This window comes from Misgurnus anguillicaudatus, chromosome 13, assembly GCF_027580225.2.
Source record: "Misgurnus anguillicaudatus chromosome 13, ASM2758022v2, whole genome shotgun sequence".
Taxonomy (NCBI): Eukaryota; Metazoa; Chordata; class Actinopteri; order Cypriniformes; family Cobitidae; genus Misgurnus; species Misgurnus anguillicaudatus.
In genome coordinates, this window is record NC_073349.2 from 19,444,051 (window position 1) to 19,461,013 (window position 16,963).

Below are 16,963 nucleotides of genomic sequence, written 5' to 3' on the forward strand. Positions count from 1 at the left end.
ACCCTTAAAGAGACACTCCACTCCAGCTCCCCTATAGTTAACATTTGACAAAGGAGTCAAGTTTTAAATAGGAAAAATATCGAAACTCTTTGGGTTAGTGATGCTAATGGTTAGATTCTATGGATTGTGCTAAGCTAAAAGTGCTAGTGCCAGACCCGGAGATCAGCTGAATGGATTCCAAAATGGTAAAAATCAAATGTTTAACTCTAGGGGAGCTGGAAAATGAGCATATTTTCAAAAAAAAGTGGAGTGTCCCTTTAACATAATAATTTATATATGCAGTGCACTTGAATAAGACGAATGGAGTTGTAGCATGTAGATAACGCTGATATTAAAAGAATAGTCAATTTTCTTAAAAGAAATATCCAGATAATTTACTCACCACCATGTCATCCAAAATGTTGATGTCTTTCTTTGTTTAGTCCAGAAGAAATTATGTTTTTTGAGGAGGACATTGCAGGATTTTTCTCATTTTGGTGGACTTTGATGGACACCAACACTTAACACGTAACAGTTTTTTCCAACGGAGTTTCAAAGGAATATAAACGATCCCAAATGAGGCATAAGGGTCTTATCTAGCGAACGATTGTCATTTTAACAAGAAAAATAAAAAATATGCACTTTTGAACCACGACTTTTCGTCTAGGTCCGGTCCAGCGCGACCTAGCGAAATTGCGTAGTGACGTAGAAAGGTCACGTGTTACATATATAAAACGCACATTTGCGGACCATTGTAAACAATAAACTGACACAAAGACATTAATTTGTATCATTCCACATACAACAACGTCGGAACGGTCCTCTTTCAACACACTTGTAAACACTTTTTCGCGTTCATCCTCTGTGACCTCTTGACAACATGACGTATTGCGTGAGGTCCCGCTGACGCTTTCAGGACCGGAGGAATAGGAAAAGTTGTAGTTTAAAAGTGCATATTTTTTAATTTTATTTTAAAAAATGACAATCGTTTCGCTAGATAAGACCCTTATGCCTCGTTTGGGATTGTTTATAGTCCTTTGATACTCCGTTCAAAAAACTGTTACGTGTTGAGTTAAGTGTTAAATGTTGGTGTCCATTTAAGTCCATTAAAATGAGGAAAATCCTGCATTGTTTTCCTCAAAAAACATAATTTCTTCTCGACTGAACAAAGAAAGACATCAACATTTTGTATGACATAGTGGTGAGTAAATTATCTGGATTTTTCTTTTAAGAAAATGGGCTATTTCTTTAACACACAGTTAGCAGTATTCATCATGGCACCCTTTGACATGAAGTATTAAAGACATATCACTGACATGTAATTACTATCAGGAGCAGAATAGAGGAATCTTCTCAATGTGACCTGCGTTAACACCTTTAATGAGATACAGAGTCAGGGTCAGAGAGTGAATGTGAGAGACTCACAGGGAATGGTGCGCAGGTACAGGTTATCTCTGATCACTTGCTGAAGCTTGTGGTCCAAGGAGCCTTTCTGAAACTGCAGGCTGAGGTAGTGACGCAGATCTGAATTCAACACTTTACCTGTGGAAACAAAAGTCATTTTGGTCAATTTTTGTACTGTGGACATTTATATTGCAGATATCACAAACGTAAGTCAACACAACCAATGTTATGCCTGTAGTGCATATCTGAAAGTGGATGTTTATTTTGATGAGAGATTATTACGTTTTTTTAGATAATCTGGACAGATAAAGTAAATTAAGCATATTTATTAGCCTGACAGCCGAATTTAGCCCCGCCCACAACATTGTAGGCTGGGAAATTCTGTCTAGTCGCTCCGTTGTGGCACTACTATGCTCGAACAAAACTGTCGGACCAATCAAATTGTCAGGGAGGGCTTTATATGATGATGGACAGATGATCAAGAGTAACGTAGTCAACCACGTGACCAAAGAGCACATGTGTTGAATCCGTACATTTACAACAAAGATGGCTGCCGCTGGAAAATATTGAGATATAAATATTCTGCCATCAAGGCTGTTTTACAAGATATTGACAGTGCATTGATTTTAAAAGATGAACAAAGAAACACGATCAATACATTTGTTGATCGGAAAGACTCTGATGGTCGCTAAGAAGATGGGACACAATGAAAATGGCCAACTCGGCGTGCACAACAACATGGATATAACTAGCGGTCGTTGACAGCTCCTTTTCGGAAGCCCTTTGATGAAGTTCATCTAGTTAACAAATGGTAAGAGATAGTCTGACTGTATGACTTAGTAAATAACCCACAATGTTGTGATATGAATGAAATGTTGTAAAAATAGTAGGTGTCGATGTACGTTTGCTAACTCATTAGTATAATCATAATGTTAAAAGCGCAGTGTGTAATTTTTAGAGGGATCTCTTGACAGAAATGCAAAATAATATACAAAACTATATTATCAGGGGTGTATAAAGACCTTTCATTATGAACCATTATGTGTTTATTACCTTAGAACGAGACCTTTTTATCTACATACACTGAGGGTCCCCCTACATGAAAGTCGCCATTTTGTGCAGCAATTTTTCTACAAAAGACCTTAACGGACAATTTTTTTGTACTAAGTGGTCTCCGACGATGACATGCTTGTCCGGTGGCGGCTACCGTAGCTTGTGCTTTAAAAATGAGGGTTGAGCAGTGGACCAAGCCGTTGGTTGCAATTCACAACCTCACCACTAGATGCCACTAAAATCTACACACTGCACCTTTAATGTCATTGTAGCGAAATAACTAGCAGTACAGGTCAGGCTGCAAAAGGACAGACGCCATTTCAACATACAACGCACACTCGGTTGCTCTGATTGGTCGGTCTATCCAATTGAGTGCAGAGGCATTTTTTGTACTGGTTCGGTTGAAACACGCCCCATAATCACAGCCCAATGGAGCGGTATCAGACTCAAATTCTGACTAGAATTGAGTATGACAACATCAGGGTAGATATTTGTACTGAATACAAGACAAAAATACTAAGTAAGAAAGTCATTTTTTCAGTGTAATTAGATTATAAGACTTTAACCTGGATTTCACAAATATGGAGAGATATTCTGCACTGTTTTTAAGGAAAAATCTCTATAAGAGTACTCCTGTGGATACTTAAAACCGTATTCAAATAAGATGACAAATAAACAAACACACTAGGTGATTCATGAATTGTATGACTGATGGGTATTCCAGCTGTGCAGAAATCTGCTAAACTTTCTTCAGGCCCAGATTGTATGTAGGGCTGCGGTGTGGGTGACTCAAACAAGAAACAGTGTCAATTGCAAATAAAGTGAATATGACGAAATCATGCTAAACTGCGGAAAAACTTTCCGATCTTCCTTCTGATTAAATGACAACCATGTGATGCCATAGCTGACAAGATCGCAGCAGGAGGTCCAGCTGTTTTTACCACTCAAAACTATAATTACTTGCTTCTCCTCCACATGAATCCAGATGTATGAAGACCATTAAAAAACAATGCAGGTTCTATTGTTTCGCTCCCTCTGTGAAGCGCCAGGAGTTCAGGCGGAGTTCAGGCAAGGGCGTAGGCGGTGCAAGTCATCCTGGGGAAGGGAGGGGAAGAGAAAGCCCTCCAAATGAGAGAGCGGGAGCCAAGTTCCTCCAGGCCGACTCAAACGCTGGAGGGAGTGGCAGAAAGCAGCATCTCTCCGAGCAGCTCCAGTATCCAGCTGTTGGTAGGTATTATGGAGCTTATGATCTTGCACCACGCTCCGTCCTCTGGGTGGGGTGGATGTGGTTTGAAACTGTGCCAGTAACATGCCTGCGCATCAATAAGCATTGTTTTGGCCCCGCAGCTGTCGAGTATCATAGACCTGTGTAATCTGAGCACAGCTCCAGACAGACGCATGCTGGCACGCCTTTATGATTATAGCTAAAAATGTGTTGCAGTAGCTACTGTACACCTCTGTCCTGGGACAATAACATTATGCATTTGGCAGACGCTTTTATCCAAAGCAACATACAGTGCGCATTCAAGCCATACAAGCATGTATCAAACCCATGACCTGTACACTGCGAACGCAACATTTTACCAATTGAGCTACAGAAACACATTTTAAATCAGCATTTACAATTGTAACATTTTAAAAATATATACATACAGTGAAAGAATGAAGGAAGTTTTGGCTTCTTTCAAAAACCTAGTGAGCCCACTATAGCTCCAAAAAAAGCTTTAAATGTATTAGGGGGCGTGCACACCAAAACTTTTAAACGTGGCTGAAAATGCCTGGAGGACACCGAATGCCAGCTGTTTTCAGCTGAGTGCCAGCTTTCTTCAGCTGAGCGCTTTGGTACATGTAGCTCTGATACTTCAGCTGTGAGCCAGTTGGTTGCTGTGATAATGTCCCGCCCCTCCTCCACTGTGATTGTGCGAACTGCAATTGACGAGCGGAGCCTTTCACCCAAAGTTTAATATTCTTCAGCTCTCGGCACTCAGCGCTGACGTGGAAAAACCGCAGAGTGCCGTTTTTTCAGTGCGGAAGAAAAACGCTAGCCGCTGGCTTTTTTTTAAAAACGGCGAGCTTCCATTGGAAACAATTGAAAACATGTGCCGGCCGCGGGCGTTAAAGCTTTGGTGTGCACGCCCCCTTACACTTTTACAATTACATGTTATGCAGTTTGCTTTAATCCAAAGCAGTGCATTCAATCTATATTTTTAATTTTATCAGTATATGCAAGTTCCCTGGGAATCGAACCCATGACCTTTGCACAACTAAAAACACAATGCTCTACAAATTCAGCAACAGGAACAAAAGTCAGCAGTGTAATTATACTCTTGTCAATTAAGAGAAAACGCTTCCCTGCCAATGACGAGTTTTTCCCGACAATCCGTATTTCCGCTATTATCCAACAGGTGGCGCTCTTACACAACTTATAAAACCTGGAAGCAACCACTAACGGCAAACAGTAAAAACTCCATGTATGTTTTGATCATCGCTCTGATTCTGATCTCTATCAAAAGTAGTTTACAAAAATGCAATTATTTCAGCTTTTTGCTCAAATTTTGTATTTTTGAAGAAACCTACCCATATTGGAGCGCTAACAAAAAGAGAACAAAGTATTTTTTGAAAGCAGAGGGTCTGTTCTTTCATTTGATGAATTGTATGTTTATATATTTAAAGAAGAACATTTTCTGGAAGGCATACAAGTTTTGTGAAAAATGCTGGCACTGGCTGGCAACTTTTTTTAAAAAACGCTGGTGGGGAAAGAGTTAAAGGTGCAGTGTGTAAATTTTAGCGCCATCTAGTGGTGAGGTTGCGAATTGCCACCAATGGCTTAGTCCACGGCTCACCCCTTGCTTTTGAAACACAGAGAAGCCACGGTAGCCGCCAACGGACAAACATGTCATCGTCGGAGACAACTTAGTAAAAAAAAAAGTCCATTAAGGGCTTCTGTAGAAAAATGGCGGCACAAAATGGCGACTTCCATGTAAGGGGACCCTCGGTATATGTAGATAAAAAGGTCTCGTTGTAAGGTAATAAACACATAACGGTTTATTACGAAAGGTCTTTATACACCCCTCATAATATAGTTTTGTATATTATTTTGCATTTCTGTCAAAAGATCCTTCTAAAAATTACACACTGCACCTTTAATGTTCTTAAATCATATTTTGTCAACTGTGCCCAAATACATTATGTACAATTACATAACAATTAACAATAACAATTACATAACATAACAATAACAATTACATTATATTTCTCACTTTTATTTAACAAACTGTGTGAGATACACTACAGCATGTGTGTTTCACATGAGCCTGTTATGAGGTGTTATTTCACAGCAGGCAGTGAGGTGGCCAACTAGATTTTGGAACAGAGCCTTGATGTGGTCTTAAAAGGAGATACTCGCTACTATGTCATTTGTATCTCAAGAAGAAAATATGAACACATGTTGTGATATCTCCAGCTAATTCAGAACGCAATGTAATCACAACAAGCCTCTCCCGAGCAATTCTCTCCCTTATGAAGGAACGAAACCGAGGGGCCGCTTTGATTGCAGATTAGCTTCATCCCATTGGTTGACTCGAATGCATGCTAATTTGCTCCAATCTAAATGCGCTCAAGAGTCCCATAATTCTCATTCAGACTTCTGGTATTAATTCCACCTCTACGGCTGTTTAGCAAGACATTACAACGTGCCCGGCTTATTCATTCTGCACTCAACTTCATACACCTCTCAATTCCAGCAGAGTAAAACCTGATTTATAGGTAATGTCTTGGTCCAGATTATTGCTGCAATAAGAAATGCTGAACTCAGCTGAACAGGGCCGGCTGGAGGCATTAGCTGAACTCGTATTGTGTGACCTTAGAAGTGGTGAGAAGTCTTATATTGATATCACGTCCTTTGGCCACACACATCTGGAAATCATTAGCTGCTTAAGAGCATGTTATATACACAGACTATGTGATCAGTTTTAGACAAAACACTGTTATTAGACAACAAACAAGTCCATTTACATCTATAACTATAGTTTTATAAATTGTTTTAAATCTAAGAGTTTACAACGCAACTATATCGATACAGATGAACGATATCATTGGGATAACTTTCAAGCTGTATGCACCAGCGACTAGCAATGGCGGAGCGACGCATCTCTTTCTTTTCAAAGGAAGCTTGGCAATTTTTGCCGACACGAACGACAGCAACCGTTTGCGACAGGAAGTGGGTGTTTCCAATGCGACAAGGTCCAACTTCATGCAAATGACGAACGACTTTTAGGAGCGACAACCAATAAGAGTGAAGCAGTGGAGTTTACGTCCTCCCCCTTTTGTACTTTTTTACTGAGGACGGTTACTCATTTGTTTACAGTTGTTATTAAGTCAACCAGAATAAGGAAACACTTCCTAACAACCTCATTGAAAGAGACTTGGGGGGGGGGGGTCACACACCAGAAGCTTAGCGCCGCGCTATTCTGAAAAAAAAAATCAAACACATTGTTTTCTGTCAGTATACACACACCGGCCCCGACAGGTGGCGCCTGTCTGCGGCGCCCAGCTACGACTCAGGAAGTACTCAAATCCATGTTCCGCCACAGAGCGCCACTCAAATAGTTTAACATTATAATGTGCACCTCCGTTTCTACGATACCTCAGAGTTGTCCTAGATGCGACTCGACGCGTCCGTTGTGTGACTCCTTTTAGCGAGTCAGCGTTATTATTTTTTTTAAATCATTTTTAATGGTTAAACATTACACTTGATTAATTTCATATAGAGAAGTTAAATGTGCTGGATCAAGTATGGGTATAAAAACGCAAATTCTATTTGACATTCCCCACTTCTGTTAAAAATGGTGAAGCGTTGAGAACTCTCAAAAAAGAAGTCCGCATTAAAGCACTTTGTGAACAAATAGGCAGAAGGTCTAATACATTTGTTTAGCACTGTACATTATTTACATTTAATATTAAGCAACTGACATACACATATTATTGCTAGCTATACCTGGAAAATGATTTAATATGTAAAAAATTACAGCAGCTTAATCTCATTTTTTAAATAATCTACTTTTGAGTTTGTTAATACAAATGTTCATAAATGCAAACTTGCAAATTTTAAACAAAGGCCTTTTATGCGGGGAAGACTTACATTCTGTGCCTTTCAAAGCAAGAATGGTTTTCAAACAAAGTTGTATGACGAGGTCCAAGAGCTACATTGTGTAATTCTTTGGCTGTTGTAAAAGCAGAACAAATGGGAGGAATTTAGGTCAGGCCACAATAGCTTTGCTTCATCGTTCATCTAGAAGTCGTAGCACACAGGAATGTGGCCTGTGTTCTCTAGCAAAATTCTGCATGCTTGCAATTCATAAAACCCCATCTACCGTGTCTCTAAAGAATTTTCCCAAGATCCAGGAAAATCCATATGGAGAAGCCAGGGGATCTCATGAAAAAGTTTTTAAATTGCCGCAGTTCCTACTTTCACTGCAGTTCCTACTTTCACTTCAAGTTGTGAATCAATCCAAATCGTACGCATAACTATAATATTCTTACATACAACCAAACACCCCACTACACACACAGCCTATATCAGCCTCGCCCTTTGTTTACAGAACAAGGCAGTCTTTGTGGATCCGCTGTCAGGTAGCATTAGCGGGCTGTGTCATATCTCTGGGGTGTCACCCTTTATGTCTCCCGCTAGGCTGCACCAAAAGTTCCAGTTACTGTACCGCCAGGCTACCCATGGGAATCATGGGACACAATGGCTCCTTTTGTCCCTCATCGTCAAAACAGACATTTTGATCAAGGTGGAGTAGGTCAGCCATGGAAATGATGGGTGGACACAGAAAAGAAACTATGACACAATTCCACAGCAATGGTCTCGGAGGAACTAAAACGGAATCTGTTGCTCCTCTCACTCGGTTTCTTGTACAAGACCTGAAAAGATGTCCTTGATTTTTACTTCACCTCTGCTTCCTTGGCGTTTCTCCCTCTAAAACCCCTCATTATCTGCCTTACAAAAGCTCTGGTCTCATTCACTGGACTAAATTACACTAGTCATGAGGGAAGGTAATATCTCTCCAGTCAAGCTAAAATGTCAGAGCAGTAGTGTGGAACAGTGGTCTATAGACCTCAGCCAGGTTATTGGGGTGATGTTTAGACCTCAGATGGCATATTAAATTTGAAGTGTTTGAAAAGGTTGTCAGGGTTCGTCTTAAAGGAATAAAAGTTCAGTCTGTCTTAAAAAGTTCTCCCAAAAATGAATATTGTGGCATTTGGTCATTGCACACTGGTTTTTATGCTCACTCATAATTAACTCACATTAAGGCCCAATGAAGGGTTAAAAAATATTCTGCTAAAAATGTGACACCACTACTACAACGTCATACGTCAACAAACATCCTATGTCAAAGCAGATGCAATGTTTACACTGCAAAAAATGATTTTCAGGAAAAAAAAATTATTATTTTTGTCTGGTTTTTAGTAAAAATATCTAAATTCTTAGATTAAGATGCTGTTTCTTGATGAGCAAAAAGACCCAAGATAATAAGTTTATTGTTCTAGTGTTCAGACCAAAAATATCAAATTTAAGTGATTTTGTGCATAAAACAAGCAAAAAAAATCTGCCAATGGGGTAAGCTAATTTTTCTTGAATTTAGTGTTTAAGAAAAACGTTCAAGATTTTTTGTTTACCCCATTGGCAGATTTTTTGCTTGTTTTATGCACAAAATCATTTAAATTTGATATTTTTGGTCTAAAAACTAAACTTTTTTGGGGTCATTTTGGTCATCAAGAAAAAGCATCTTAATTTAAGAATTTTTAGATATTTTTACTGAAAACAAGACAAAAATAATAAATTTTTTTCTTGAAAATCATTTTTTGCAGTGTATCGTGCTGCAGTCACCTGTAGTCATAAGTTAGAGGGTTAAAGCCTAATAAACGGCCATGGACTAAAAAAGCAGAACATCGCACACCCCTTTGATGGTGAATCTGGGTGGTCTCCCCCTCCTGTCACCGGAACACGATCAGACCTGGGAAACCGGGACGTAATCGCATTCTGGAGGTGGCACAATGGGAAAACTCCTAGTGCTTCAGATGGCCAGTCCACTTAAAGCTACTTTATTACATTGAATGCAGTATATTAGCAAACTAGCATTTTTATTTCATGACCCCAAATATGAACACAAGATTAAATGTAACATAAAACAAATTATTATTTGTCATTAAAAACTTTATTAATGCAAATAAAAGACTTGAATTAAAGGCGGGGTGCATGATTTTTGAAAAACACTCGGAGTCGGGCTGACTACCAAAACATACTTGTAGCTAATCAGCAGTAAGGGGCGCGTTTACTAACCAACATATGTGTTGGTCTATCAAAAGAAGGTCCAGATTCTATTGGGGTATGTCAACATCGGCTTTCAGAGATCATGCACCTCGCCTTTAAACTTGCATGAGCAGCCATGTTATAAATATTTTTACCCTCTTCGTTTGAAGTGAGGTCCCGAAAAAATCTTAAAGGACAAGTTCGGTATTTTACACTTAAAACCCTGTTTTCAGATTGTTTATGATGAAATAGAACGGTTTTGACTGAAATTTAGACATATGCGGCTGCCCCGGGAGTTTTTGCGTGTTTGTGTTTCGCCTCCCACCTTTGCAGTGGGTTTGGTGGTGCGCTGGAGCAATCCTTCCTAAAATGCATTAAACTTTCGTTTACAAAGACGTGAAACTCACCGAGTGGTCAGGGGTGTTCACTGATATGCTCACACAAAAATCGCCGAAAAATACGCACTCCAACAGGTTTTATCGTAGTTTTTGTTCAACTCCATTGACTTGTATTAGATGTGCGGTGAGGTACGGTATTACTCCGCGCCGGGAACTTTGTTTCTATTCTTGCAATTGGCAATGGCGGATTGGTGCCACGACCTGGGCTGGAGTGTCTATTATTCAAGCTCTAAGCGGAAGAATGTACGGGTGTGAGGCGTTTGGAAAAATAGGTCCACAAGTTAACAACGAATGCTAAAACAGCTGTTGGAAAGCATCTTTTGCTGATTTGGTGGAGGTGGATACTAATCTGCATATTCACATCGATGTGGGCTGGTGTGATTGAGAAGAGGCGGGGCTAATTTGTGAATCATGTATCGATGTATGCTAAATGAGACAAGGGTGTAGAGTTGATTTTCATTCAATGAAGAAATTACTGGCACAGGGGAAAAAAATTACATATGCTATTATGATGCTCAAATAGGAGTTTTAAAGCAACACCAAAGAGTTTTTTTTACCTTAAAATAACGTTTCCAAAAAAGTTTCAGTCGTTCATCCACTCGAAACAGGGTGAATGGCACTTTCACATTCGCTTTGCAGCCCTCTATCGGCCAAAACCGCACTAAAGAAGTTTCCAACCGTCGAGTCGCGTTCGAGTGAAAACTACAAAAACTTGCTTTACGCCAGACCTACAATCCAATCAGAGCCAGCTATGCTGCAGTATTTACGACAAGTGGTAATGGACAAATCCGCTTCTAACCTGTAGGGGGAGCAAAGAGCAAAAACTCTTTAGTGTTGCTTTAAGTGATAAAATTATTGACTACAGTGGGACTTTAAAGTCTAACTGTCACCACTTTAGGTTGTTATGTTGTTATGCAACCATGGGGTATAATAGCCCAGCAGTTGGGTTAAAACAACCCAGCATTGGGTCAATTTTAACCCAGCAGTGTGTTCTGTCTAATATTTACCCATTATGGGTCAAAAATAACCCAGACATTTTTAGAGTGTATTTTCAGCGGAACAATAAACACCGACAGGTGCATCACAGCAAGACATTTTTAACAGCCCAATTTCAATCCGAGTCAAATAAAACAGTGTCAAATGCGCCTTAAGTACATTTCCACACAGATTTATCACAAGCAAAGAACATTTTGAAAAAAATAAAAGAATACATAATCAAGGAAAGTTTTACTTCACCAAGCTAAAGTAGCAATGATCCATTTCTACCTGACTATATCGTCTACACTCACAAGTAGTCAAGCATGTGCACTTGAAAATGGCTAGACATCAAAACAATACTACAGTAAACACAACATGCAAAGACATGTGAACCTACAGCAAACAAAGACTGCAGGCTGAAACAGCTCACCGGAACGCTGTGTAAACCTGACAACCTCCAATGCGTCTATTTATGTATGTTGAGAGAAGAGCCAGCTGGAGCCATTTTATCTACAGTACAACACCTTCCAGGACACCTTCAGGCTCCTCTAATATTTGCCAATACCAAAAGAAATACAAATAAAATGCAGCTCTCACATGACTATCGGTTACAATGCATTTACACTGTGTGTAAGTACAGAAAGACGATTACACAACACAGTCAACGCTCTTAAAATCCACACAGAGATACTTTTATCAATTAGGGGACAGGCCATATAAATGGCACAGATAAACCATCAGCAGAAACTAACAAGGCCATGTTATGACAGCGGTGCTGCAGAGAATCATTGGAAGCCCGGCGGAGACCTAATTAACAACCAGAAAAGGCCGCTTGGCAACCTCAGTCCTGCTGGCTCCGCTTGTTAGATCTGTGGGGTGGTTTGTTGGCGCGCAACTGCCAAAATGTGCACCAGCTGACATTAATGTGTGGTTGTGAATTTAAGATTTTGCAAAAGAGAAAGGGGTTATTTATTTCCTTTTTAGAAGCCAATTTTGCAATTACTCTGAACTCATCATAAGGTGTTTTTTTTTTAGTGAACGTTGCATGACAGATTATCTTTAGTTCACAATTGTGTCCTAGGCAGATTCAGGCTTTGAGGAAGTAGCAGCTAAAATTGTCTGCACACTGAAAACATGCAAAGAGAACAAAAAGGTCTATGAAAATTTTTTACTTTTATTATATATCTGCAAAGTGAAAAAGTGCAAAAACAGATGCAAGAGCTAATGTTTCAAGCCCATGCTTTTGTCAATGCTCTTTTGGGAACCATAAATAATTCTCCTTTGGCATCTTGGCCTGTGAGGAATCTTTTGTAGTATCTTCATTTTTAAGAGTGTTCACATTATCGCATATCTTATATTTTAATATGTATTATTATACCACAGGGTTGTTGGATGCTTTATTCTGATTGGTTAAAAAATGCACCAGAAAAACGCACGGCTGACCTTGTCTTAAAATAACCACCAGAGCAATGTCTGTGGTAACTGTGGTACTAGTGTTGGGCGATATGCCCCATTTTAAGATCATCCTATCGTCACCCCGGGGGGGGGGGGGGGGGGCAGTAGTTTACTCATTTATTTATTTGTTCATTTTGTACGTATTTATGACTAGTCACTTGATTGGTGGACAAAAAAGAAGCAAGGGCAACACTGTCATGACCGCAATCTTCTTAAAACTAATGCCATTAATCCATCCGCGTCATTAAGTCCAGGCGCTATTCAATTTTCGGCGTGCCAGGGAGTGGGAACCACAAACTCGCTGGTTTTAACCCTTTGCATGCCTAACAACCTCTCTAGTGCAAGGATTGTCAGAGTCGTGCATATTACAAGTTTAATTGCTAGGAGGAGTCTATGCCGCACCACTAGGTTCGAGCAAGAGTCCAAAGCAAGCGCATTGAGTCCACGTGCATGCAAGCTCTCTTGCGCAAAGTAAAGCCCACAAACCCTCTCATGCGAGAAAAAGCATGCAAATGCGCATGCCAGGGTTTGCCATACATTGATTTATTTGTGGTGGCCCACCACATAATCAACACTGGCCCCCACAAATAGAATTTTCATGATTCCCATTTATATTATTATTTCACTATTTAAAACAGCTTAATTCGGCTTAAAATATAATTTGATATACAATACAGATCAAATACAGATACAGATCAAAGAGTAGAAGTGAAACATATTTCAGGTGCCAACACTAGATCAAATGCAAACACGACACGATGACATCAAATATATGCTAATTAGCGGGTGATGTCATCACCACCACAGTCTCCTCAAAATCCTGTGGGAAACACTGGCGCATGCTAATGTTAAACTATGATGGTAATAATAATAATTATTATTCATGAAAGCCTGCTATAAGCGACATGTCTGACAATCGTCAATACACAATCTATCATTTATCGACACAACCCTAATCGGTACTTCTTATATTTTACTCTTTACTGTAGGTGAACTATTCTGCGTAAAGTGTTTGCACCTGAAATAATTATTTGTATTAATACACTGTGGGGCTTAAATGTACAAACTAGATTGAATAAAACATTTTATTAGTTCATATTGTGACTAGGGCTGTGAATCGATTAAAATTTTTAATCTAATTAATTACATACTCTGTGATTAATTAATCTAAATTAATCGCCTACATAATTTTTGCTGTGAAAGTATTAAATATTTCTTTTTAAATAAATCAGTGAATAATCAGCATTAGTGACATTGAAGCTCAAAAACTCTTTTATTATTACAGTATTTTCACTGTTCAAATAATGGCTATAACAATCAACAAGAATAACCTAAAGTAATATGCTAAGGAAATAAAGTGCTTCAGGAAGATTATTTACCAAAAGTTTAACAGTGCAATATCAATTGCAGGGCTTTTTTGTGCAATTGAACATAAACCTTAAATAAAGAACCCGACAGGTGGATGACATCAAAGTACCGCGGGAGCATTTAGGAAGCAGTCTTCTGTTATGATTTCTCGAGCTGCTCTCACAGGATTTGGATGTCATCTGCTTCTTGGTTCTTGTGGCGCCACATAAAGTGTACTCACTAGTTTAACAAACCCGTTTTATCAGCCACTTATTAGATCAACGTAGAAGTCAAAAACGGGACGCGAGTAATCACGTACGAGAGAAATCGTTTACCCACAAAATATAGGACACCTATACTGTGCTATATTTAGTTTTCTGATCCCAATCTTCATCATTCCACTAAGCCAAGTCAATCTCCATTGGTCTTTTACACCTTTAACGATCTCCAAAACTTCGGAGCCTTCCTGCATTATAAGTATGTCCATGCTAGCTGAAAAAGTTTTACCTCATCATACGCGCTACAGCCAGAAAACCCGGAGTGGATCCGGTGCGTAGTGATTACAGAAAGCTTACAGTGGAGAGAGGAACGTGATTTTGCTCCACTCCAGGCTTTGATCACATCCCACTTAAAAAGCTGAATACACGTCGTATTTATGAAAAGTTAATTTAGTAATTTTGCAATTGACGGAAATCCGTGTAACGACGGAGAACTTTAATCCATGTGTTTTGTATGATGTGGTACTTTAGAGTGGACGAACTCTATGATATGCAAATTCTTTGCTGCAGACGTTGCATACTTTATTTTTATCATCACTTCCATCAGGCCGTTTTTTTATAAGTAAATGTTCCAGTCAATGATCCAGTCACCGCCAGCGCGTTCTCGTCTACCTCCTTTATTTTACAGTCAAATGGTGGCTAGAATGTATCCAGGTTCAATACGGAATGGATTAATCTGCGTTATTTTTTTTAACACATTATTTTTTCTCAGATTAATTAATCGAATTAATGCGTTATTTTCACAGCCCTAATTGTGACTTACCCAAGCACAAAAGGGTTAAAAATAATCGAAATGTAATTTAAAGGCGGGGTGCATGATTTTTAAAAAACACTTTGAAAAAGAGAGTCATGCCGAGTATCAAAACACACTTGTAGCAATCAGCAGTAAGGGGCGTGTGTACTAACCAACATTGTTGCCTGGGTTGCGTTTGTGTGGGGCGGGTCTATCAAAAGAAGGTCCAAATTCTATTGGGGTAGGGGCGTGTTTGTTTAGGTGATTTTAAATATCAACATTGGCTTTCAAAGATCATGCACCCCACCTTTAAATATGGCTACACAATATATAGGGTCCGCAATGCGGAAAACGGACGAAATCACAGAATTCCAAGCATAATCATGGAATTCACTGTACAACATGGAATGTTACCAAATTTGTCAAATTTTCGCTCTAAAAATGGCTGGGTTAAATATTGGACAGAACATGTGCTGGGTTAAGGGCGATCTATAGTCGTGCGTAGGTCCTACGGCGTAGCTACGGCGTAGGCTATCCGTAGCCTGTGCGTAGCTCTGCGTAGCCTGACGCGCACCTCACAAAATTTCTAACAGCGCGTCGGCTCTACGCGGACCGTAAGCGCTGTGATTGGTCCACCAGAACCCCTCCCGTCAGGTAAAAAAACTGCGTCATAGGTATTTCCGTTTGAGACGGTGAAAACAAAGATGAGCCAAGTTGAGGAGTGATTTAACTCAAACTGAAACATAAGTCGCTGTTTATTTACTTCCATCATTGCTGGTCTTCTCAAATTATACACAACAAGTTGCTATTTCTTCTTCGTTTGTGGGTTTACTTGCTTAGCTTCTTCTTCTGTGACGACTTCTGCTGCTACTGTGGTTACACGCGTGATTACTGCCAACCAGCGGTTTCGCGTGTGTTTGCACGTCGACGCGGACGGCGACGCACAAGTATAAATGAAAACCGACGCGGAACCTACGCCGTCGCTGCTACGCCGTAGGACCTACGCACGACTATAACCAGCCCTTTAGAAATTGACCCAAAGCTGGGTTATTTTAACCCAACTGCTGGGTTATTATACCCCATGGTTGCATAACAACAACCGAACATTGGGTCATTTTTAACCCAGCATGGGGTCATTTTTAGCCCAGCATGTGTTCTGTCCAGTGTTGGCCCATTATGGGTCAAAAATAACCCTGCAATTTTTAGAGTGTTGGATTCTGTCATTTTTAAAACCCATTATAACTCATTTTCAAATGGTCGTTTTTTATGTGTTTCATTAATCGGCAAATAAAATGACTGAAATGCATGGTAATATTTTCCTTTATGCAATATGTTGAACAGAAAGAAATATGGTATTTCTTCAGTAATGTGCAGCCCTAATTTTAAGTAATATTTTTTTTTAAATGTACCAGAAACAAACAAAAAAATCCATGACTACAGGCGTTCCAAAATAATATCTGACCTGCTTTCCAGCTGTAATTTGTGCTTTTCAAACTGATGCTCTTGCGGAAGACTTTGATGAAGATGAAACGGCTCTGCATCACAGGTGCCACTATCATTTATATCTCACAAGCACTGTGTTCGAAAATCTTTATTATTCCCAGATAGACACTAAAAACAACAGCACCCTCCAGCTACAGTATCAGAATGAAGCGTGCCAATGAGCCAGCAGTGATCATAACCAACACAACACACAAACACAAACACACACACACACACACGCACGCACATCACCATCTGTTAGCAAAACTGCAAAATTCTTCTGATGTAAAAAGCAACATCCAACGCACACCTCTGTCTGTCTACTAAGATATTTTCATCTTGTCAGATCAATGACAGCACAGATTTATCCTTCCTGTTGCCTATGATATCCCACAATTCTGTGTGTGCAGCTCAGCAGTTGCAAGAAATTGTCGAAAATGTATTAAGAAATGTCAATTTATTGTTTTAATCACCTTGCTAAAAAAACACATTGCAATTTATAAAATATTTGGTTTGTTATTTCAGCATTTACTTGAAGTTA

At 39.5% G+C, this 16,963-nt stretch overlaps 1 protein-coding gene across 7 annotated transcripts in view; it reads right to left on the bottom strand.

Moving 5' to 3' along the window:
• Nucleotides 1-16,963, bottom strand: part of magi3a (membrane associated guanylate kinase, WW and PDZ domain containing 3a) — a 172,056-nt gene that overhangs the window by 74,288 nt on the left and 80,805 nt on the right. For all 7 annotated transcript variants that reach the window (XM_055187700.2, XM_055187701.2, XM_055187703.2 and 4 more), the window contains one exon: nt 1,405-1,521. In XM_055187700.2, the coding sequence (XP_055043675.2) occupies nt 1,405-1,521 (117 nt within the window). The remainder of the gene's footprint in view (nt 1-1,404; nt 1,522-16,963) is intronic.